The following is a 24,332-nucleotide window of genomic DNA, read 5'->3' on the forward strand; positions in this document are numbered from 1 at the left end:
TGTCACATCTGTCATATGGACGCATTCAACTGACGCAACGAGACGTCGAACAATTGTACATAGAACACCCACTGTGTGCATGCTCGGTTACATCACATGCGCGGCCTACTGGTCGATCCTCGAGCGCTCGAACTTCAACCACGTCGTTTTCACGGGCTGTGTACCTTTCATCAACTCGTTGAGGGTAACTGAATTATTCCGAATAGCTTCACTATTTTATTTTACGTTTTCTAAACGGTTGCCGTTACTTTGAACTAAACATTAAATTAGATTTTTACGTAACAGAGTTTTATAGAAAATTTATAGAATGATTCTTGTAAAACAAATTGTACATAGATAAGGGTATATAATAAAAATTGACCAGAGGTGCCGTGAACAGGACAGCATTCACGAAATTGCCAATAGAAATTGTAAAATGCAATTTTATTTAAGGTTGAACGAATACGAACTTCTGCTGGGTTACGTCACGTAATCGGTCCAACTTGAACCACGTCGTTTCCACCGCGAAACACGCTGGGGCCACGTACAATTACTACGCGCGTTCCGTCGTGTTCCGCTTGCTGGCTGGCGGATGTAGAAAGTGAAAATAACTTCTTCGGTTTAAACGGACGGCTTTCTTCGTTCTGGAGGTGGTCCGTGGCCGAGGCCAATTAGAGACAGACGTCTGTCCACCGCGCGGAGGACTCTCGGTCTGACTCTTCATTAACACCGCGAGGAGCGCCTGTAAGTTCAAGGTCGGCTCTGAATCCAGATGTACGGAGTGAGTCGACTGTTGTTGGATCAAACAATTTTTTGAAGCCAAGTTCAAGTATTGGGGAAGGAGGAAGCACTTGGTTTCATTTGATCTATTTTGTGGGTGTCAAGAATGTTACGAGGTCATCGAGGTTATTCTATGTGGTGCCAACTAATTAATTATCGGAACTCCAATTTTTATTAACCAACGAAAACTTAATATTTCACAGCGAGAAATCAATTTTTCCCACCCAAAAAGGGCCGTCAGGTGACAGTGGTTGACTCACCCTGTACAGGGAAAGATGGAGCCCCGGCGTATAGTTGAACCCGTGCGTACCCTCCTCGCCTCGGTCACCCAGGCATCGCTACCACAGCCATCATCATCATTATCGGTCATCATCATCATCATTATCATCATCATCTCGAAAATCCTGTTCGTCGTTGTTGCTCGGTTCCACCATTTTAGTCGTCACCCATTTACGCACGCCAATCACGTGTGAGAATCGCGGCTCGTGGTCAAGCACGGAAGGGCGAAACTTTGACCCATCTAGGCGTCTAGGTACCGCGGAACGAGACACCTGTTATAAATCAGGCCCGCGAACGGTTTCTAAGCTTCCAATGTCCACGGTAGGAAACGTTCTGGAACCATCGAAGCCCACGCGCGGCCCATATTCTTTAAACCCGCGACTATTCTTCTCGTCGTCCTCTCACATTTTCTCGGATAGTCGCCTACCGTTCGATGTCTCAATCGTCTCGTTAACCAACGCATCATCCGACCATCATCCTTCGCATACACCTCACGTTCTCGAATCGAGTTCACGAGGCGATGGCTGCCACCCTCGCACGAGAGGCTTCGTCTCGCCAAGTATAGCGCTGACCGTGGACCAAATCATCGACTGTGACGACCAAGTATAGGGACATCGAAGTAGTGGGACGTCGAAGTTTGGTCAAGCTTCTTTTCAGTGAAATTTTAATAAAATTGTCGAGGTTTATTAAAAGCTTCAAACTTGTCAAAAATATAAAGGTACGAAGTATGTTTATCATCACTTTCAAATTTCATCATCATCCCTTACAGAAAAATTGAAATATAGGGGGTTTTGAGAGAAAAAAGAGAAACCCTTCCCATTTCCACTAAGAAATCCACAACTCTCCACACGCACCACCATCAGAGTCAGCGTCTGCGCCGTCCGTCGCGCGTGTTTTTGGTTTGCGAGACCTTGACCGAGTGCGGAGCGTTCGCCAGGCGCAAAAGGGTCGCCCCCAGGAGCGGCGACAAACGCGCTTGGGCAGGAGCAACGAGCACTAACAGCGGAGCATCGTTCCGAACCCGTCCTCCCGGTGTACCCTACCAGACCTTGTGCACCGCGTCCTCCGTGTGTGTATATACCTGTTTAAAGTCCTTATGTCCGTCGAGGTTCGTCCGTTCGACCGTTCGTGTCCGTGCCGCGCGCGTTCGTCCGTCTGTCCGTCTGTCCGTCCGTCCGTTGGTGCATTCTCTCCTGCCTGTCTCTGTCGGGGCCCGGTCCGGCACGTCGGTGGGATAGGACGGTGCCGCGGTGGAAGGAGTAGTAAGCGGCCTACGCAGTATCAAGCTGGGTCTCAGTTTTCATTAGTTCTTCGGCGCTCGGCGGAGAACGGTGCGTGCCGGAGTGGTAGCCACCAAGCGCGTTTAGCTCCGGGATTACCTAACGAGCCGTAGTAGTCGGGTGCGAAACGACACGTCCCGTGTGACGCAGGTGACCGATAGAGGTTTCACCCTCGAAAGTTTAACGTTAAACTAGTTTTTTGAGTTCGCATTCAGTCGCGAGGCATCGCGGGTAATCGAACGATCGCGCGTGTGGTATCGACGAAGTGACCTCTTACAGAGTGAGCTGACTTGGAAGAAAAGTGTCGGGACGGTTCGAGAAGTTCGCTGTTCGCGGGGTATATATATATTTTATCGAGTGTCGGCGTTTGGTAGCGCGGTGTCGTAGAACGAGAAACGGAGTAGTGGTGAAGAAAAGTAACGAGGAACGCCGACAGGCGCGAGCAAGACCCTTGCCCGATCGATGATCGATGATAATCGTTCTTGCGACGTCGCATCGGATCAGGATCGGGCGCAAGGTGTTCGTCTCGCCGGTCCCACGGGACGAGACACCCGGCTGCCCCGCCGGCAGTGACAGTTGCTGTACGTGAGAGTGTTTTGTTCGGTATAACCACGAGCCGGGTTTCTCTCCTCCTCGTTCGATCCTCTTCTTGCTGGTACTCGGCGGAGAACCGCTCCGGGGATATCCTTAAACAGTACACCAGAGGCATTACCGATCGGAATGCTACTGTGCCAGTGAAGGTAAATTGAATTCTGAAGTTCAGAGCGATGCGTTAGGGGTGCCGGGCTAACGCGACGTTCGCGGTGACGGGTCGAATCCGGGCTGGATTGACTCGTCGATGGATCGTGATACGGTGGTGCATCGCTCCATTGTCGGTACCATGTTGACGGGTTAAGAATTTTAGAGATACTCGAGGACTAAGAATGTGACACAGTGCTTTCAGGGAAATAGAGCATCATCGAGGGTAGAGAATTTTTCTTTGGAACTGATTCAATCCGAACGATCCATCGATGAGATCTGACCAAGTTTTGTTTTTTAATCGACAAAGATACTAAGAGTGCTGTTGTGTTCCGAATCCATGCAGTAGGACGTTCAAGAGTGAGCATATTTGGAAAGTTTTCTAGAATCTATCTGTACATTCTAAGAAGTTGGGAAGCACGAGGTGGAAACATTGGATTCTTTTGGGGAGTCTACTCTGTATTTTCGAAATTTAGGAAATTGTTTAGTCCATGTGTCTAATCAAGTTATTAGGGAGTGTTGGAAAATGAATCCTTCGGTTTTCCCTGTTGCTGCAAATGGATGTTTGATGGAGAAATCGAAGGAGAAGTCGTAATAATCTGATACAGGTATCTCGTGAAGCACGTCCGATGTTCCTTGTTATAACATCTCCTTCAATGCCAGATTCATGAACAATTTTCACTTTTTGGTTTAACGTGTCTTCAACTGTCTGTTTTTCTTCCTAATGTGTCCAAGTTAGATAAGAGGGTGATTCTGGGCAGCTTAAGATCTCAGGATTCGTTAATATTCCGACATGGAAGATTCATGAGAATTTCATCGAGCAGTATTTCTTTTCTTTGATCAAATCATATGCGATAAGTAAATCACAGTTTCGTGCCTCTGGAAACTTTTTTCCAAACTGCGAATCCATCGAATCGAACAAACATCACGAATCAACCCTTTGCGATTCTATGTCGAGTGACGTTCGACAAAAATGTACATCGGTTTTACGTTTCATTTATCGCTCCACCCAAATTATCCCAATGTCCGGTAGCGAATATAATAATCCGAAATTGAGATTTTCGTTCCTCGAGGAGCGACGAAGGCTTTTATCTCGAAGATCGCCTTTCGTGTCATTGTTTGCTGCGCGGATCGACGGATCACCTTCACGGGGGAAATCACCGTAATTATCCTGGTCATGACACGACACTGAGTCTCTGCCATGCGACTTCGTGCGTCGCGCTCGTCAAACGAGGGAACGCGAGACGTTAATCGAAAGGGAAACGACTTTCGTCGGGAATTGATTGCGGGACACGTGCGTTTTCCTCTCTAGCTTGATTGGGTCTCGACATCGAGGAAACAAGATATCCAGAGGGAGGACAGCACCTCGTTGAAAGATCAATTAACGCGCGATACGGTGACGTGTTTGAGTAAACGGATAAAAATGAACTTTTATGCGCTTTAACACGTTGACTGTTGGATAAGTATCCTCGAAAATTTCTGCTAGGATTAAATATTATTTAGACTATTGGAGACTACGGAATAAAAAATTTAGAGGGTATCTCGAGGCGTACACTTTAAAGAAACTTTAACTGTCAAAAGAAGCTTCAGCTGAAATTGTTCTATATACAAGTTAGGCTCGAGTTGCGATAAAAGAGAAGTTTGACACAATTACGAGGACTGCATCGCGTCCAGTTTGAGCGTCCTTCTCGAGACGGTCCTCGTTAAGCTCAGAAATAGACGCCCGTGCGAGGGCTTATGAACGGCTCAATCCTTTTGCCTTTATTTTCTCTCTTTCCTCTTGTCGCTCTTTTGTTTCGCCTATCCGCTCGCAGCGAGGTCCGCGGAATGAAGATCGCGCCTCGCTCTGACGTGCGAATCTCCGCGGGTTACAGCCGTGACCGAATCCTCGTCCTTCATTCCGTCTCGAAAACCGTCGCGAGAGTGCCACCGTCTCGAAACCGCCGTGAATGGAGGAAAAAGGGCTGGTGGGACGAGTGGATCACGATTCGGTGCACGAACCACCGACCTTGCCGCGTTCGAAGTGTGTCAGTGGAACACGCCGCGCTGGAACGGGGCACAGAGATGGGCAGACTTCTTATCTGGATGAAGATGCTTTGAATAACGAGTGGAAGCCACGGAAATTTAAGAGGTTCTTTTAGTAAATTATGTCGTGAACTATTTGCAGAAATTGCGGTAGGCAACTCTGGATGATCGTGTTGACACTGATTAAGAAATCGCGCCATTAATGTGCCCTGTTTGTTGAGTATAGAAATATTTTTGTTTTTATTGGAAGTCGATTTTTATTCATAGTGTTTATCTTTTTTAGAGAGGAGTCTTTCCATAATCACTGTCTTCATTCCCTTGAATTCAATATTTACAAGAAGATATTTTGAAAATAATCATTATTTGAGTATCTATTTGATAATTTTATGTTTAGTTTTTCATGAATCACTAACATTAATCCAAATAAACCACGATACACAATTTCTACTCGTCGTCTATAATTCGATCCAAGTTCTATCCATCTCGACTTTCTGGCAGACTTTCCCTCGTGATGAATCGATAGAGGAAATAGCTCTTTGATCATCGCTGGTGCAAATTCAATGTGCACATATTTATATAGAATAAGTGCCCTGTATATTTGAAGCAAGAAACTTGACTTCCGTCTAATCTAGATATCTGCATCGATTCGATAGTTTCGCTGATCTATAGAGAGGAAATGGACGATCTAGTCGAGCAGTTCTTCAGGCATTAGCCTCGTTGCTTCTGGTTTTTTCCAAGGTGTCAATTGCACCGAGGACTATTGCAGTTTTCTTGCCATTTTACCGCTCGTTGTTACCATTTCCGCCTCTCCAAGTCAATAAGTTGACAAGGTTGAAAAAGAAAGAATTTGGTCGAAGGAAATGAGATCCTGCTATGAATATTATTATTATTTTCATCTTGAAACAGACTGGAGTAATTTTTAATTAACACCAAAGGACAATATGCTTAGTACAACATACGTTCGAATACCAGAAAATGTTTAATTGAAGAGTAAAAAAGTGCTTAATGTTAAATTCATGATGTGCGAATAATTTCACGACTAATGACGTACTTAATGTGAATCACTGTTAGAATTACCCACGTTGTGTCAGCTTTTAAAATATCTTAATTATTTTATTAGTGTACGTTATCATCGGAGCTACGTAATTCTTGGTTGTATAACATGTTGCACTTTTTATTCCACACTCTTCTGTTTACGTCGGTAAAGGTGATAATAGTTGACAGTGCAGAATCAATTATCGTGACTTTTAGACGCACCTTTTTCAGCTTGGAATCATGATTATCATAAAAACAGAGTGTTACGTTGGAAAGAACGATTTCTGTATTTATCTTCGATGTATAAGATCAAGTCATTAAATAAACGTAAATAAAATAGAGATTCGTAACTCGAAATTATAGGAACATTTTTCAACCCATGTCGCTATTTTCAAAAACTAACTCAGATGTATTCGTTGAAATTGGTCTGTAAAAGAAGCTTCACAAGCTGGAAAGAGAATTTACGAACAGAGCAAGTGTAGGATAGTAACTGGAAGTCTCCAGTCGCAGAAACACACCCCGAAGGTGTTTTATGGCGAAACAGTAAAACCTCTCGAAAAGGCAGCTCGATTCAACTGGTCCCATTCAGTCCTACGGATCGGTTCTCGTATTTCTGTCCGTGCAATTTCAGCAACATTGTCGCGACCACGCCGTAAACATCCTCGATGCAGCCACGGTTTCTGAAGGAATTTCGATTGCCGCGATGGCCGCGATCCGAACACCGAAACTCGTCAATTGCACTTCCAACGACGTGTTTTCGTCGGTGTAACGATCAGTATTCGGGAACAGCAGCCGCGACATTTGCGTAAATTTAACAGGGCGGATGGTGACTGTAGAGTGGGAATGAACCCTGAACAATAACGAAGGTGGAACAATAACAAGTCATCGATTCCTGTCTTAGTGGTCGAAGTAGCCGAATAGTCGTTTTACTCCTCTTGAAAACGAGTCGAGTTCGCGTCGAGTGCTTTCATTAGCAAATGGTCGAGAATGAGAGCCAAATTGACTTGAAGTGGTGGCAGGAAGAAATATTTTCTGTCAATAGGTAGACTCGTGTAGAAATAAGGTTCCGTGCAGGGTCGAAACGAGCTCGTGATGTGCAAGTTCCAAGTTCGAATCATCTTCGAAAGAATACAAAGTTTACGTTAAAATTTGAAAATGATTAATTTTTGAAAATTTATGTGCATTAGCCTCACTTACAAAAGAATAAAGTTTATATCGAACAAATATCGTATATATGTCGAAGCACGTTGATTTATGGAATTCCAAGTCGCGAGGCTGCGGTTTGTGTTACTTTTGGAAAATAAATAATCACCGCGATGCAGCATCGACTAGCCATGAGCCTCCCCCCACCGATTGTACGTCATTTTTCCTCAACGATATTAAAGAACGAGCCGACACGGGGCACTGTCGTTGCTTCAGGCGCGAACCTTCGATTTTATCATTGAATCATTGAATGGACGGGCCGCGGAGGTCGGCGAACAATAAAACACAGGCAGGGGAAGGCGCTAAATATTTACGGGGGACACGTGACTGTTTATTGCGTCGAAGTTGTGGCCGAAGTACGCTAGAGAATCATATTGTACTTTCCTGTAACGGCGGCTTTATTGCCGTTGTTCTTGATTACCAGGCAGCCGCGAAAGGGTTGGCTCAAGGTTGCACATGTCGCGGAATCAATTGGCGTCGATCACGGTGCTCTTCTAAAAAATTCGAGGACATGTATTTTTATTATCTTCTTCCTTGTTAACACCTCTCCGTTGCCTCGTTGCGGACGCGATTTGATTGTTATTGTTTTGAAGTTACATACACCCGGTATGTGGACTAATGCTAATTGGTTTGTGGACGATATTGAAAATATATATGAAAATTAATATCCACCTAACTCATTCATGTAAACGTCCGAATGAATGAGAAGTGGAATACTATAAAATACTATTATACTATAAAATTTATATTACACAAATACATTTTTCTTTTTACTGAAATAAAATAAATCTGCTTGTTGATATTAATTTTCTAATATGTGTGATATTCTTATTCATATCAGTGCTTTATTAGTCAGTGACCTTGAATGACCTTGAATCGTAGATGGTTGACCTTGACGTTGACATATCTTCTTAACACCCTGAAGTTAGATTTTTAATAAACTTCAACACACGTATGATATTTAATCAACTTGTCAAGTTCTCGTGGAAATGATATTAGTAAATCTTATTTTTGGAAAAGACTTTTGATTTTAACTGCATTATAGGCTTATTAAACAAGTCGTATTATCTGTAATAATGCAATTTACGAGCGGTATGTAGACTTTTGTGACTGACTGTAAACGTCGTCGTAAAATTTCAAGGCTTACCTTTTGCATTCGTAACATTTACCAGGGTACTTTAGACACAGTCTTCTCCGTAATATGTCAGACACCAGAACTGGATTTAGCAGTCGAAAACAATCGAATAAACCTGGATAAACAAATGTCTCGTTTGACCTTGTCGAGCTACGAATTTTGCATTCCGTATGGTTACCTGGGTCTCCTTACCTTCGCGGAAGATGGACGTTCGGTCGTCTGGAGCTGAGAAACATTCAAATTTTATAGAATCAACATGTAATTTGCCTTTCATAATATTGTCATTCTATAATTCAGCGTAATAATCATGTCGTGAAATAATAACGATTCGTTCGTAGCGTTGTATAAATTATTCTTCGGGGAACGAACGTTACGAACGAATTCTTTCTTATCAAAGTAGTAACAAATAGTTTTACTACTCTTACGATGAATTTCATTCTCACAGGTCCTCTTCCGAAAAACAAGCACAATATTTTTCTAAATTCCAGTGTGCTCATTACGAGCACATTAATGTCGATGACAAGCAAAAACATGTCAAAATCCAAAGAGAACATTTATTTTCGCACCGTGGTAGAGTCGTAAACTCGGCTCTTCTCGATTTCTTCTCATCGTATTAGAATGTCGCTTTTATTACCTCCGTTCCTGACATCAGCAACGGAAACGCCTTTGACGTCAGAAAATAGCACCTCTTTCCTTTAAACAATGACGCACCCAGAAATTTAGCGAGGGGCGTGCAAAGATGAACGTTAACAGGAACTATGCTTTAAACGATTCTAATAGAGACCGTGTGTAGAAAGAAATTTATTTCGAATATTCATATTTATTCTTGAGCTGTGTTAACAATAACGCCCCATGTAATTGTAAAAAGATCAGGATTGATTCGTATTCCATTAATAAATTCCCGAAGATGCGCTGGAGAGATGTCTGACGCGTGGTCTTATACTACTGCCAACGTCGCGCGCGCGCTCCCGCAGTAGTATAAGACCACGCGTCAGACATTTCAAGCGCACCTTTGGGAATTAATTACTCGAATACGCAGCCACCAACGCAATTTTATCATTCTCGATTATCGTCTTATTTTAACGCGTAGAATAGGAATATTATTTTTAATAATAGTAATGATAACAATAATAGTCTTCCACAGTAAATTTCTGTCTCATAGTCAATATTTCGCAGAAACAACTTTTTTTTTCTAAATTATAGTCCTGCTAGATAAATAATATCTCTGATATTTAATTTTTATTCAATTCTAACTGTACGTGCTTCAGTTTTGAACCCCATGCGAGATTTTTCATCCTCCTTACATCCCATAAATCCTACTGCTCACTGGTACCCGCAAACGTTAAACTTTCCAATTCCCAACTTTGAGGACGTGCGAATCGTGTCGTAGGGGTGGGACAAGTTGACATTTCCCCGTCACATAAAGTTGCGAATCCCTTAAGGAGGGAAAAGGGACGAGGTCGGTTTTATGGCGACGAGAAGCAACACTCCGCGTTCGTGGACCACTGGCGGCGAAGACGACGCCGTGGCCTCCTCCGAGGGGGCCCCCTGCGTCTCCAAATATGGCTCCCGGGCCTCTGTCCCGGTGTATCTTAATCTCCTGATCGCGGTCATGCGAATTGTCTCATTTAAAGCTGGCCATGCGTACCCGTCCCTTCCGCGAGGGGCTAATAAAGTCGTTGAGCGACAGGGCCTAACCCCCGGCTACGTGCTCGAAGCGGACGTGTCGCGATTAGATGGCCTTGAGAGATGAAGGAGAGACGAGGTCACCTCTGCGCGCTCGAAGGGCGACCAAGATCCCTCGCGGATAGACGAAAACGCGCGGTGAATCTGAAATCGCGCGCGACGGGCCCCTGTGTGTCCCTCTGTACCCTCTCTCCACCTTTCGTGAGGCCAGAGGCCCCGCTCCCCTCTGGGAGGAAAGCGAAGGTGATTCCGCGGAAAGGATCGAGAGGCGGCGACGCTGATAATCGGAAGTCGGCCGTGTATTTCATTAGCCGCGCCGCGGATCGACATCACCGCGTATTTTTAGAAGCGTTTTCAATGCAATCGCGCCGTGGGACGATTCAACGCGTAATTACGGTTTCGTGGAAACGAATGCGAACGCGCAGATTTGCTTTTACTCTCCAAAGTACCTATCGAGATAGATTGCTTGCGGATTTTTTGTTTCTTTTGGAACAGTTTGATTAGGAGGTTTTAGTAGGGAAAAAACAGTAACTGCTCCTACCTCATCTTCATCTTTTCTAGCTGGCATTTCGTTCTCGTAACTTGCATATGTCACAGACTGTTTCACTTCCTCGATTTTTTTTCTTCATCCTCGTTTACTCCTTTCTGTATCAAGATATCGCGCCGTTTCCTGTTTTCCTCTATAATAAGAGTCATAAAAGAGACGAAAAGTGTCCACTTAATTGCCACCCTCTGGCCCATTAGTGCGATTGATGTAATTGCGTTTATTCGTGGAGCGTGAGACACGAAAGATCTGCGCTGGTTACGTCAGACTCTCTTATTATCTTTTGTACTTCTGAATCCGCAATTCTACGTTGTCATAATTAAACAGCAGCGTTCAAGTCGCTAACACGAACGATGCTAACTTGGAGGGAAGGAAGCGATTTACGCGTTCTACTGAAATTAGTGCAAGTCGCGTTTATTTATAAATAGACGCTCAAATATATATTTAGTATATATTATACGAATATCATATATTTACTTATATACAGTTATATATTACGATCACCATTAATCAAATTTGTTTCTTTGACAAGCATTTTTCATTCTACTCAAATAACTCTTCCATCTGCCTCACGTGTCATTTTTATTTTATTATTTTATTAACTATATTGTCTCTATATATAAGGCTCTATATATCCCCTATCGAAAAATGTAAGATGACCGTATCATTGCTCGTGAAAAGTACCTGAACCGAGATAGGGATGAGTCAGGATTAAAACGTCGATAAGAAACCGATAAGAGCGTCATGGCTAGGAAACCGAGATCGTAGCTTTGCATGACGCTTTACGAAAGATGGGGTAAAATAAGAAACAACGTGGTAGCTTATCGCACGATCGCGAAGTCATTGTCGGTGTTCCGCATCGTCATCGTCATCCTCGCGACTGTCAATAGACCGTTTGCACGTATCTCGAATGTCTCATCGGATTGCATGACGACAATGGAGACCATTATCACCCGTCGCGTTCTCATCGCGATCATCGTCGGTGCACACGCGCATGCGCGGACGCGAGCGAGGCACAACGGCCGCCTTTGTCGCCGCGCACCAACGCGAAACGGTCTCATCGGGGCGATCGTTCCTGCTGCGATCGGAGAAAAAATCGAATTCATTAGCGGTCGCGGGACAGATTCAAAGAGAGCCCTGCACCGCCAGATGGAAAGTAAAAGTGGCCTGGATTTATCGGAGAATGTTAACGAGAACTGCGCGCCGCTTCTCGAGAAATTTTATCGAAAATTACGGATAATTGTCAATTATTTGCAGGGAGAAGCAGGGAAAAGTTTCTTAAATAAACCCGAATAAAATTCCGGCGTAAAGATTCGCGGTGGATCGATTTGCCAGCAAACCGTAATCGTTTTCTAGAAAAAATGTTCCTTAAGAACGCGTCGCCGGACACCGACGAACAAGCAAGAAGCCGATCGTCACCGATCACCGCCTCGGTGGAACGTATTCCGATGGCTCTTAGGACATTCTTTCTACGGAAAATTGCTGTTCCGACAAACCCCTTGGTCGTGGCAAAACGCGAAACGAAGCTTCGTCTTGTGCGACTTGCGCCCGTACTTTTACTTACGACCGCAAGTGGCATTATCCCGGTTCGACTTTAAATCGCCAATAGAACCGATTTCTCTAACCGCAGTAAGGACGACCGCAAATAGACCAACGCTCGCCCACTGACGCTCCCGTTCACTTGTCTGTACATATATAGCGTACGACAGGGCTTCTCAAACTTCGAACACAATGGAATTAAATTGGCATCATTTTCGGGTACTAAATATATTTTAGAACTTTCTTTGAGAGAGTCCTGTTCTTCTTCAGGAATTTTTATTCAGTCCGAATGGTTCGATATTCTTGAATGTTTATATCTTATGTATTGTTCGGTAAAGGAACGTTTGAAAATATATACGACGAATGACTTCTGTTTAGTTAAAAATTCCATCGAATAAATATATTCAACATGGTCAGAGTTATCTTTTATCCCGAAGGTTCATGGTGAAGTTTGAGAGCCCCTGGATCGAGTATACACGCTTACAAGCTTCCCGCAACGAACGGAGAAAAACGTCTCCGCGGCCGCGACAAAAAGAAACCGTCGTTCCTATAGCGGGAAGACGGAAAGAACGACATCATAAATCTCAATCTCGATGAGGAGGTGTTATTGAGATACTAAGAGCACAGCTTTGCTTGGCTTACAGGTCGGTGATCGGGGTCTAGCGGTGTGATCGGGAAGAGAGAAGGGGAGATTGAGAGGGTGAAGCATTTAGTGGCCAGGGTTGAATGGCTCTCGGGTAGGGGGTAGCGAGGTAAGAGGAAAAACGAGGATAAAAAAATAAAAAAAGGTGGGGAAAAACGGTGGTGCTCCGGCTGTGTGTTATGGTTGGGAGGAAAAGGCTGGGAAGATGCTCGAGGTTCAACGCTCGGAGTTTTTAAGAGAGGGAGAAGCCTGCCACCCTCCTACCGACGATTTACTACTACCCCCCGATTCGTCAGGGGCTTCTATCTCCGGGTGGAAGCCCGCAGAGAGAACCGTCTCCTTCAATCGAGACGTCCACGTCAAGAGGATCGGTGAGTCCAGGCAATCACACCATATCAATGAAACAATACCTAAGAAACGGTAGAGCGCGCACGCGATCGAGCTGATGACCATTGCTTGACCATCGCGGTTCGATTCTGTCAAATACACGAATTATTTTAACAAAACTTCGCTCGTTTCGTGAGAAACGATACCAAAGTTTTGTAATTTTTAACACAGACTCTTATGGAACACACAGATTTTCATGAGAATTTTTCAATTTAAATCAAAATACAATTTAGGAGATTGCAATTGCAAAAAAATAATAATAATTATTGATCATAACGTAACTGAAATACGATTCATTCAAATGTGAAACTGTACCGTATTTAATAAAAATTGCATACAGGGCATTGTGTATTGACGTATAACAATTTGAAAATACAAATGTACAATAACGATGATAATAGTTTGCCAAGAATTCAGCTAGAACAAAGGCAACGTCGCGTTATACTTCAGTCGAACCGTGGCGACCTCGAGCGCGGAGAAAATGCGAGATTACGAGAACGATTGCAACGAGGACACCGGCGTGTTGCGTTTCAGAAAAAATACGGTCCAGGTCCTAGAGCGATCTCAGATTATGGAAATTATTTGCGCGGGGTCGCTAGTTTCGCACTGGGGATCTCGTCCTGTCAGACGTTTCCGAGAAACGCTCCACTCCAGAAAAATAATCAGTGCCCTCCGCGCGAAAGGATGTTAAGAATGCACGGCTTGCATCTAGTCGGATCAGGTTTGCAACTTCGCAGACCAGGATCTCTTGATCTGTTTTCATATTCTGAAGGATTCGCGGCAAACATTCTAGACATTTTTGTTGGGCTACATAGTGAAATAAATAAGTAAAATTATTTCTAATTAGGGGAAAATGGAATAAAATTTTTGAAATGTTCGACACTATTTTGATCTGGTAGTCTATCGTCTCAAATTTGATGTATTATTTATGAATTACATTGTTCTGGAGTGGACACGTCTCGCGTGTCCTGTAATTTATTTCCTTCGAATTTAAAAAGTTTTAGATCGATTATTAAAAGAATAATTCATGCTCCCGGCATGAAATTATTTTAGTGTATTGGCACACGAAATTATTTATTTATTTATTATTAAAGCGAAAAGTCAAGCAATGGTATATCAGCTCGGAACGTGTTCCGCTTAACTTTTGTCTAACTGTTCCAAGCTCGAGCTCTCGATATCGATATGTAACACATTTAATCAAAACCCTGCCGCTGACTAACGGCACGAATATAATCGTTGCGTCCCGCGATCTTCTCCTCTTGTGTGTTTAATCATTAATAATATGTCAGTAATATCATTAATCGTGGCTCGTTTAACCCTAGGATGACTTCTGAATATTAATTCGGTGACTCCTCAAATAGAAATATGTTTCTAAGAAAGAAAAATTAATAACTAAAGAAACAAACAATTCCTTCTTCTCTATTGTACAATCTTTCAAAAGTATATGTATTTTTATATTAGAATCATTCGAGTAGATACGTGATACTCTGTAAAATTTCAATGTTCGTCTGTAAGTATATCAGTAAGTATAAACAATATTAAGCTTTGATCCATTACTCCTCCGAACAAATAATAAACAAATACAGTAGGTTTCTTTCTATAAATGTTCTTCACCTCAGTTCTGATCCTGGAAGTCATCTTAGATTTAACATCCGCTGATCTCGTAACCATAACTCGTGTACGGCTCGAGACGACAGTATCGACGACCTCGACTACTCGAGGTCTCGAAACCCTCAAATCGTTCTCGAGCCGCCGGACGATTTTGTCGCATTTTTAATCTGATATGTGGGCTCGTTAACGGTATTGGTGTGTGCGTGCTGGACTCAACCATTCCTCTGTTACCTTAATTATTAATTACATTAATGATCCTCTTTTTGAGCGTGTCCGATTCGCGCTCTCCAAAGGCCTGTGTGTGTGTTCCGCCGCGACGGCGGTTGATTGCTTGGTGTATCATAATCTAACACGCGTGTTCTAGCGTTTAACATGTTTGACTAACGAGGAATCGCGAACAACACGAAAGATTCGAATTATTTTGAAACTCTGCTGATTTTTGAAAAAATGTTATTATAATTAATAATTAAAAGATCTTCTACCACAGACCAGTAGCTGGGTTTCAGAGTTGTTGAATTTTCGAAACGTCCGTGTACCCTTGTGCATTGCGCGTGATCTGCGAGCAGCTTTGCGAATATTAACGCGATAGCTAACTACGTTTGTACAATTTCAGTCGAAGCCGCAGCCGCACTGCACGGATAGTAAACGTGCGCCGCGTGGGAAAGTGAAAACTTTTAGGAAATTCGCAGACGTGAACGACCGGTAGTTTGTCGTGCACAGCGTCTGTGCAGTCGCTAATTTTACATACTTTTCATTCTTTAGAAGCATTAGAGTACATTCATTCAAAAACCTATTTCAGAATATATATCCATCTAATACCCAATTTTAAAATAGATTTAATTGTTAACCTGTTTTAAAATATATTCATTCAAAAACCAACTATGAAATTCATTCATTTAAAATTCAATTTCAAAATATATTCATGTAAGAATCAGTTTTAAAATAAATTCATGTAAGAATCAGTTTCCAAATCCATTGAATTATAAACCTATTTAAAAATACATTCGTTCAAAAGCCGATTATAAAATACAATTATTTAATAATCACTTAAAAATCTACACATTTTATTTAACGAAAAGGAATCAACCCCTCCGTGCAAAATGTTCCAAAGTATAAATTCCACGTCTAACGTTTCAATCCCTAAAATCATCGAATCTCGAGCATCCTTGTTATTTCTAAAACAAACCTAATTTCAACTCGCACGCGTTATGACGTGCACCAGGTTCCGCGTAGCCCGCGACGGAGGCCGAAAGGTAGTTTCGAATCGATTAGCCGGTACAGTGGTATCGCCAGCAGAGAAAGTCAGCGACACTGCCAGTCGGTGATACAGTGATACAATAATATCCTGCGAATACCGGCGTAGGAAAATTAATGGCCACTAAACAGAGGTAACTATCTTAAGGCCCGACCGGCGTTTGTATTACTTTATAGTTGGCGTCCGCTGGGTTTACGAGCGTCAGCCCGTGTACTGGATGCGATTGTAGTTTCTCCGGCAAGGCGAGCCCGCGAGGCGTAGGCAACAGCGAAGGCAGAAGCAAAGACAAGGGATATAACCCGAGGGGCGGTCGGGCGGTGCAAATAGCCATCGTGTCTCTACGGTTAGGCCTCTAATGGCATTGGCTAATAACGCCGCGAGAATCGTTCCCAAACGAGTCCAGAGACCATCTACGCGATCGTCACGGGTGTCCAGGGCTCTTCAAACACGAGGAATATTCTTATCTAGATAACGAACGATGGATAAATTATGGTTGACTAAAATAACGACGTCTGGGACACATTTTTTTTGAGCCCATAATTTTTCGAAGCAAGAAATAGACACTAAGCACAAAGTAACATAACACAGAAGCGATACTTGAAGCAATCGAACTTACAAAGAACACAACTGCTCTCAATAACCAAGAAAGATAAAGATATTTCGAAATTTCTCATTTTAATGAATTGACCAAACAAAGAAAAATCATTTGTACGATCAATGCCTGTTCGTTAAGAGTCTTACGAGACTTAGTTGGGAATCCTCGATCCAGTGCCGCCAACTCGACGTCTGCGTTTTCGCTGGGTGGTGTCCATTGGCGCGAGGCCGTCGATTTTTTTTTTCATTATCGCGGCGAGGGGATTGTCAAGGTCGAATGTCAACATCGCAAACGAACGGTCAACGAACCCATCACCCATTCACTTTTTGCTCGCGCCTCCGCTCCGCGGCACCGATCCAGCCGCGTCGATTCACCTCGAACGCCAGTCGAGGTAAAAAAAAAGGAGAAAAAAAATGAAGGGAAGAAGAACACGGCGGCTCCGTCGGGAGAGAAACAGTCTGAAACGAGGATAATCGAACCAGTAATTAAATTCGCTGATACGTGATCGATTTAACGACACCAGGTTAGGCGGCGGCCCTAACTGCTCGAATCCACACTAATTCGATCGATCTTTCGGATTTTACGAGCTGAGACTAACTCGGACAAATTGAATTCTTCGAATTTAAATGCTAAATGCTTGCCCTTGGAAGGAAAATCTGTTGTACGCTAACAACTATGTTACGAGTGATATCAAGACAATCGTTATGCACGGTCACGCATCCTCCCGCCTGTCCTTCATGTCCGAGTTCTTCCTCTTTCTGAATGAACGACGCTGAGAATTCCCAAGTCAGTACAGAATCTCCGCGATGAGAGGCGAAAGTTGCGAGGCGGACGATGTACGACGTTATCAAGGTGGGAATCTAAATGCTGCGAATCTAATTCAGAGTCCGATTTCGAGGTTCACAACTCCGGAGCTTCAAGCCTGGTTTATTCAAACTGTTCTCGATATTTTACGCTCGATGGACGTTCTTCTAATTTTCCCAATTCTCAAACTTTCGATAATATGTCACCATTAGTGGTTTTTTTTCTATCTCTTATTTATTTATTTGACATATTCCTGACGCGATCGTCTGTCTTATGAAGATTTTCCATTAATTCTCTATCCACTACAAACTACCGAGTCGAACAAAGTATTGGGTTGTCCGGAAAGTCTACGCTGATTTTTGATAGGTGGTGCAGGTCTGAATATGTCGAAATGGCTGAAAACAAATAACATATATACGTACATCCCTTAAAAGGTGGAAAGGTTGTGGAACAAAATGGTACCAATGTAATTCAATAAATATACATATAAATAAATGTATATTACAATTAAAATGTGCCTTTGAAGTTTTCGCGAAAATTGGCACAAACTTTCTGGACAATCTAATAAATTCTGAACTAAGATTCGAAAACAAGTGAAACGACCTCGGCGAACGATATACCCCGTCAACGAATTTAGGTTACCACGCCGCCCCATTGCGAGACATTCCGCCCGGATGTACCCGAGGCGTCGTAAAACGCGGGCTTCGAAAGGTTCGCAACAAGCATGTTTACACCGCGAGACGCTTGCGCCATAATCATTCGTAGAATCCGATTACGAAACTCGTCCGCGTTCACCGTCGCGTTACATATCGGGTGCACCGGTTCCCGGGGCCCCTCCGGGTGGGGATTCATTCCACGGAGCGCAGGAGTATGGTGTTCCAGGCGCGGTAAGGCGCGCGGGATAAAGAGAGGTGCGTCTTTTACGAAGCGACTTTGCGCCGCGGTAAAAACCCTCGGCTCGGACCGGTGCATTAGCGGCTGCACCGTATTTCTTATTATCCCGGGCGCGAGGTGTACGCTCCCTAGAGCTGCTCTCCCTTTCTCTCAGGCCCTCTCCCATCTCCCTCGTGTGCGTCTCGGCCTCTCGTTTGCTCCCAGGCGTCGTCAATGCGGGCGGTCCTGAGGAGTCAGCCTAGTTGGCCGGTGCAGCATTGCGTTCGTGCATGCACCTCGTCCAAGCTTGTTAAGGGCCCCTTGTGTCGTCCGCATTATCCCGCCTGGCGGCGTTTCCTGGATCGTCGCGTGCTCTGCCCGTGGATCGGCCTTAAACCCCGCCGTTGGCGCGCATAACGGGGTGTAATACGCTCCCGGGATCGTGCACGGGGTGTTCGTTACTTTGCTAATGAATGGCGGGCTCGAACTGTTACGACTGTGCTGTTAATATGCCGTTGGGAGTAGTTGGGAACGATAGAGGTTCAGGGGTGGTGTTCAAAGGGCTGCGTGGATTCTCTTGAATTTAATTTTTATTTATTTGTGCCTCAGACGGTGTGTCTACGAAGGAATTAATTTTGTATGGAGCATACGTGTCCAAAGTGAGATCTAAGGATATCACCTGGTGGGGATAGCAGCAGATCTCAACGTGCATGCGCGAGAATACTACTCTGTTAGGTTGCATGGTAACTTGGCTTGAATTCAGACTTCTAGGTACATTATACATAGAAATCTAGTTCTAAATCCGATAGAACGAAGCAGTGCGATGTGTTCTCGTTCAGGTTAATAATGGAAAAGTGAATGCACTTGACATTAGACAGCACTTGAGCGTTGCATGTAAAAGTTTGTAAACATATTGCCTCGGTGTGTACACTTCCTCTAGGTAGTACTGTAAAATTGTTAGAATGCATTAGCCGTTCTATTCTGGTCGACTGGCGCGATTGCTGAACAAATCCTATATAATACCAGGTTCTCATGAACCGAACTGGCCAAGTGATAACTGTGAAAAACGTACAAGGAAGTACTTCTGTACTGTACGGTTCGATATCGTGAAGATCGCGTATCGAATAAACGGTGGTCATTTATGTTCGGCCAATGCTTCGGCTGCTTCTCGAGTAGAAAAGAAATTCAAACCTGGATCGGTTTTACTAGCTATTTGGGTTTTAAAGCTGCCATACGTTCAGTTTTACGCAAGCCTACCAGCCCATAAACATATTCTCATTTACAATGTAAGAATGGTCTCTGTGGTGGCTTCGACGAGAATTCTGATCAGCAATATAACGTTATCGTATCGAATCGGAGCCGATATCTAGTGGCAAGCATCGAAACGAGTAAAACTCAGATCTGAGGACTGTGGGATCAATTACAGTCAGTCCAATAAGTATTCGTAGCCCTCTACATTTATTGAAGAACTCTGTCTAAATTAAATTAATTAAATTCGTATACAAATAGACTTTACACGTTTATATACACTCACAATATTAATTTGTTTGGAAACATTGAACCTATCATTTAATTTAAACAGAGTTCTTCAATAAACGTAGAGAATGAGAATATCTATGAATCTGACTGTATATAACAGAAAGTTCATGTAATTCTTTTTCCATTGCTCTTTTAAAATTAATTTTAACACGTTGAAGCTTTTTACTAAGAAAGTAAATAAATCTGAATAGAATTTAACCGAGTCGTAAAAATAAGTACAAGTTTAAATTCGATAAATTAAGTCTCAGTTGTATACAAACGAACTCATATACTTCTGTGACGTTCAAGATATTTTAACTGTTACAAAAGACATTTTTTCACCCACGACGCATAAATTCTGGACAAATCGAAAAACCAGGGTTGAAAAACACCTCGACTATTTCCTCCCTCTCACCCCCTGGAACATTCTTTCCACTGTGGGAACAACTTTATCAAAATCCTCCAATCGACATCGGCGCCCTGTCGCCGTGTATCTTTAATTACGCATCTCCGCTGGTAAGGCTCGATTTATCGGCAATTTTTCGCTTCTAATGGCCACCCTGTTCCATGGCTGATCAGCTTAGATCGACATCCTCGGTTGCGTGCCAAGGGGTCTTAAGGTAGACCGCGGTCAGCTGAAACGAGGAAGTGGCGAGTATCCGATGGACCGGTATCGTTCGAGGAACGTGGAGGTCGCGCGAGCTTTACCGCGCTCGTTCGAAGAACCATCGCGAAAGAAAGGAAGGGACGAGCAGGAAAGCCAGAGGGGTGCGAGAGGTCGGTGTAAATGAGACGAATCACGAGAATAGGATTAGCGATCCCATCGGCGTGGCGTCGCGCAACCCCGCGGTATAATACCGGCGACACGGTGAAATGAAAAAGGACACGGTCGCGATTCGCCGTCGCAGAAAACCCGTTCCGCGAACCGGACAGTGGACCCGCTCGTAAGAGTGTTGGACCTCACCAAACGCCGCGCGGTGGCTTTTTCGTTCGGATCGCATTTCGAAGTTGCGTTACCGGTTAATTTATCACGTGGCCCCCGCTGTCTATGCTTTCGTCGGGATTTATTGTGCGCGCATTATATTTATCGCAACGAATGCGCGCGAATCGGTGCACGATTTATAGTTACATAATCGCTATTTCGGCGATGATTTATCTCGAGCAAATTGGGTTACCGAGCGCGCTTGCGGATCGAGTATTCCGCTTGCATCGTTGCGAGATCAAGGCGTATAGAGTTGACTGAATATCGAATGCGTTTTCTGTCTGCGGTTTTTCGGGGGCTGGCGACTATTATCGTGTCGCAACGCGCTTGCAAACATTGGAGAGAGACTATTCCACTGTTCTCCAGTAAAGTGCTGATTCTGGTAGACTCAAGACACAAAATATCAATGCCAAAATTTCAAAGCAGACTTACAGATTTCGAAACTCGCTTTCGTCCGCAGTTTTCACTCGTTTATCAATTATCGAGAAACCTGTTGTTCCCTCTGTGCCCCTAATGATTCGATCAACGACTGAATAATCGGCCGATCTGTTTCGCAATCGCGACTACCGTTCATAGAAACAGTCACTTCACGGTCGTAAATCAAGAGAGCCTTTTTCCGCTATGCGTACCCAATTATCCTCATTGGCCAGTCGAGTACTGCGCGTGCAAGAATGCGTTCGCCGCGCTCTTTCTCGCGTGTCAGGCTCGCGAACGTAGGACCGCAAGGACGTTTAATCGCGCGAGTTTCTATTTTTAAACGAACTATCTCGAGAGTGAAACCTATCGAACGAGGAAATATTATCGTGCGATATAGAATATCGGCCATCCAGGGGATGATACGGTGGACGGATGCGAAACGGGGTGCAGCAATTTTTTTTTTTTTTTTTAATTACTTTATTTAAGGTCACATCAAGTACGAGATTATTAGTCACCACGTTAATGATTAAAATTTAATTATAATTTATTTAACATATTACACTTCTTTAATATCTTGACTAATTTGAAGTGCATACTATTTACTACTACTTTTTTAGTACTACTAATTGACTGCATACTATTTGAAAGTTTAAACTCTATTATATCGTGTTGTATTCCCTGACGTTCTTCGATTAAATATTTTACTGTAAAGGGCTCGTCACAAAGGTTGCATAACGGCGACTGTGATTTAGTTACTTTGTAGCAATGAGTCAGATTTGTGTGGCCAGTTCACAATCTTGATAGCGTCACTTGCAATCCTAGTCATTTTTCGAATATTTTCTTTCTTGTTTTGAACCGGAGGTATCCTTTAATCCTTTAACCTCGGGAAATTCAAAGGTGGCTGTCCACTCGAATCTGAAAACACTGGCAACGAAACAGGTCCTCGCTAAGATAGCAGTGGCGCGAAGCAGCGGCGCGAAGCAGCGTCAGCTATCGCTGGCAAAGTAATGTTTTCGACGTTGTCCGCGACGAAAGAATATCGTTTACGATTGTGCTCGACACCTTTCGCACTTGTAACTGGAGATTGTACCTGTATGCGAAACCCTCATAGGTCCCCCCGAACGCGAATGATTCCGGCTGAAAAGAATCGGAGAATGCAGCTGGGATGAATTCTAGATGGCTAGACGAGTCTTTTGAAGTCGCGCGTTTAAGTGTGCGTGTTTGATTAAAACGAATTGGTAGTGCTGTAAACGTTGCGGGAAATTATCGCTGTTATCGCGCTGCAACATTGTGCCGCATCCTGTTGCATTCCGGTCTGTTGCTCTCGAGGAAGACGCCTTTAATGAAGTATAAATCACATTTTATCCTTTTTCGAGAGGGGGGAATAATTACCTTAAAGATTGAGCCTATATGTCTCATCGAATTAAATTCTTTTGAAACCATCAATCTTTACCTGTGTTCACATACGCTCGAATCGCACTGAAAATATACATCGCTATAATCGTTCAACACCGAGCCTACTACAACCAGTAAAATGACCATTTTTAAACTTCTGTATGCAGTTTTTATTGTTCTTGTCTTTATTATCCTGTTGCAGTTTTCATTTATACATAATATAAATATATAAATGTATATATTGTCTTTAGATATAGGTCTGAACGAAACATTGGTAGGTTTAGTGTCGAATGCCTCTCTGAAACTGGTATCTAAATTAAACCAGCGATACCTCGAAGACTCCACAACCACCGTTACGTGTAATGAGACTTTCCATCCGTTTTCGTGGACGAATCCCTATTATAATAAAGCTGATAGCCTCTGCGATCTACGCTTCGGAATTTATATTCATACTTATCGTAACAGTTATCGATCGGATCTGATCGAGAGGAGGGAGGGAGGGAGGGAGGGAGGGAGGGAGGGATGGTTAAATTCATACGTGACCAGGCTCGCAGTAACGATCAGATAACCGTGATATTAATTTATGCTCGTGATCGTCGGTAAAATTACCGTTGCCTCGGTTCGCGCGATGATCCGTACCATCGAGCCGTGGAAGCGTTTACAGCGTTTACAGCCCTCGAAGCAGTGGGTCAGCACCGCTGCGCGATCTTTGACCCGCCACGGCAAGACGCCACTTGCACTTCCGGCAATTCGTCCCTCCCCACTGGGCCCCGTATCCCCACCACCGCGGCCAGAAGGCCCCGTGGGTCCTTGAAGCACCTGCTGTCAAGCCTCGTGGCTCGATCCTCCGCTTCGGAGGGACCATCTCGTGCCACGACTGAAAAACATCGATCAAATTATAACCTGGTTTAATTACCCCTCTAAATAATTACCTCTGAAAACTTAAATGATAACGAAGCAATGAAACTTACGAAGAGGGATACAGAGCTCTTCATACTAGATGAATATTATTATCTAGAAGTCTGGGACATTTTTTACGTGGGGATCAAGATTGAATGTAATTTCTCCGGAGGTTCAATGAAACGATTACTTTATGGAGTAAGGAATATAATGTTAAGTAGAAAGATAAATGACAGTGTGAACATTTTTCACCAGGTCTTCAGCCACCACTTCGTCAAAAAGTTTCTTCTACTTATCACTTACTATCTTATCAGAAATGTGTTTTCGTCTCCAGTTGCAATTACTTCGTACCCTTGACAAGTAACTGGCCACCAAACATTTGCAAATTTTGTTAGATAAGTCACCATATTATCAGAAGCTCTACATTTCCACCAGTTTTCCATTCATCTCTTCGTCAAAAGGCTTCATTCTCCCAATAAAATACCCAACCAAAGGCGAAAACATTCCAAACACGCCGCAATCAAGCTCACCTGCACCGCGAACTCCATTACGGTCTACATCTTATTAAGCGCGAACGATATCGTGGTACAAAAAAAAAAAAAGGAAAGAAACGCCTCGAAAACAATCAGCATTCCACTGGAACACAGCCCCACCGCCCTCAGCGTCGGCGCGTTCCGCGTAAAAAGTGGTACGGGCAGATATCGAGGTTAAATAATCGCGCTATGTAAG

General features: G+C 43.6%; 2 protein-coding genes and 1 long non-coding RNA gene across 3 annotated transcripts in view; 1 reads left to right on the forward strand and 2 right to left on the reverse strand.

Annotated features, from left to right (window-relative positions):
* The first annotated feature begins 2,371 nt into the window (after positions 1-2,371).
* Positions 2,372-24,332, forward strand: part of LOC128890119 (uncharacterized) — a 124,476-nt gene continuing 102,515 nt past the window's right edge. The window contains exons 1-2 of the mRNA XM_054148341.1: positions 2,372-3,058; positions 12,868-13,237. Coding sequence (XP_054004316.1) covers positions 13,072-13,237 — 166 coding nt within the window. The 5' untranslated portion in view covers positions 2,372-3,058; positions 12,868-13,071. The remainder of the gene's footprint in view (positions 3,059-12,867; positions 13,238-24,332) is intronic.
* Positions 8,145-8,885, reverse strand: LOC128890143 (uncharacterized). The gene is made up of 3 exons (XR_008460563.1): positions 8,647-8,885; positions 8,467-8,569; positions 8,145-8,387 (listed from the first exon to the last, which is right to left on the reverse strand). It is a non-coding gene; the product is annotated as an uncharacterized LOC128890143 (long non-coding RNA).
* Positions 22,239-24,332, reverse strand: part of LOC128890126 (GPI mannosyltransferase 2) — a 112,778-nt gene continuing 110,684 nt past the window's right edge. The window contains exon 4 of the transcript XR_008460555.1: positions 22,239-23,580. The gene's annotated coding sequence lies outside the window, so the exon portion shown is untranslated. The remainder of the gene's footprint in view (positions 23,581-24,332) is intronic.

Source organism: Hylaeus anthracinus, unplaced genomic scaffold, assembly GCF_026225885.1.
Source record: "Hylaeus anthracinus isolate JK02 unplaced genomic scaffold, UHH_iyHylAnth1.0_haploid 12000, whole genome shotgun sequence".
NCBI classification, from domain to species: domain Eukaryota; kingdom Metazoa; phylum Arthropoda; class Insecta; order Hymenoptera; family Colletidae; genus Hylaeus; species Hylaeus anthracinus.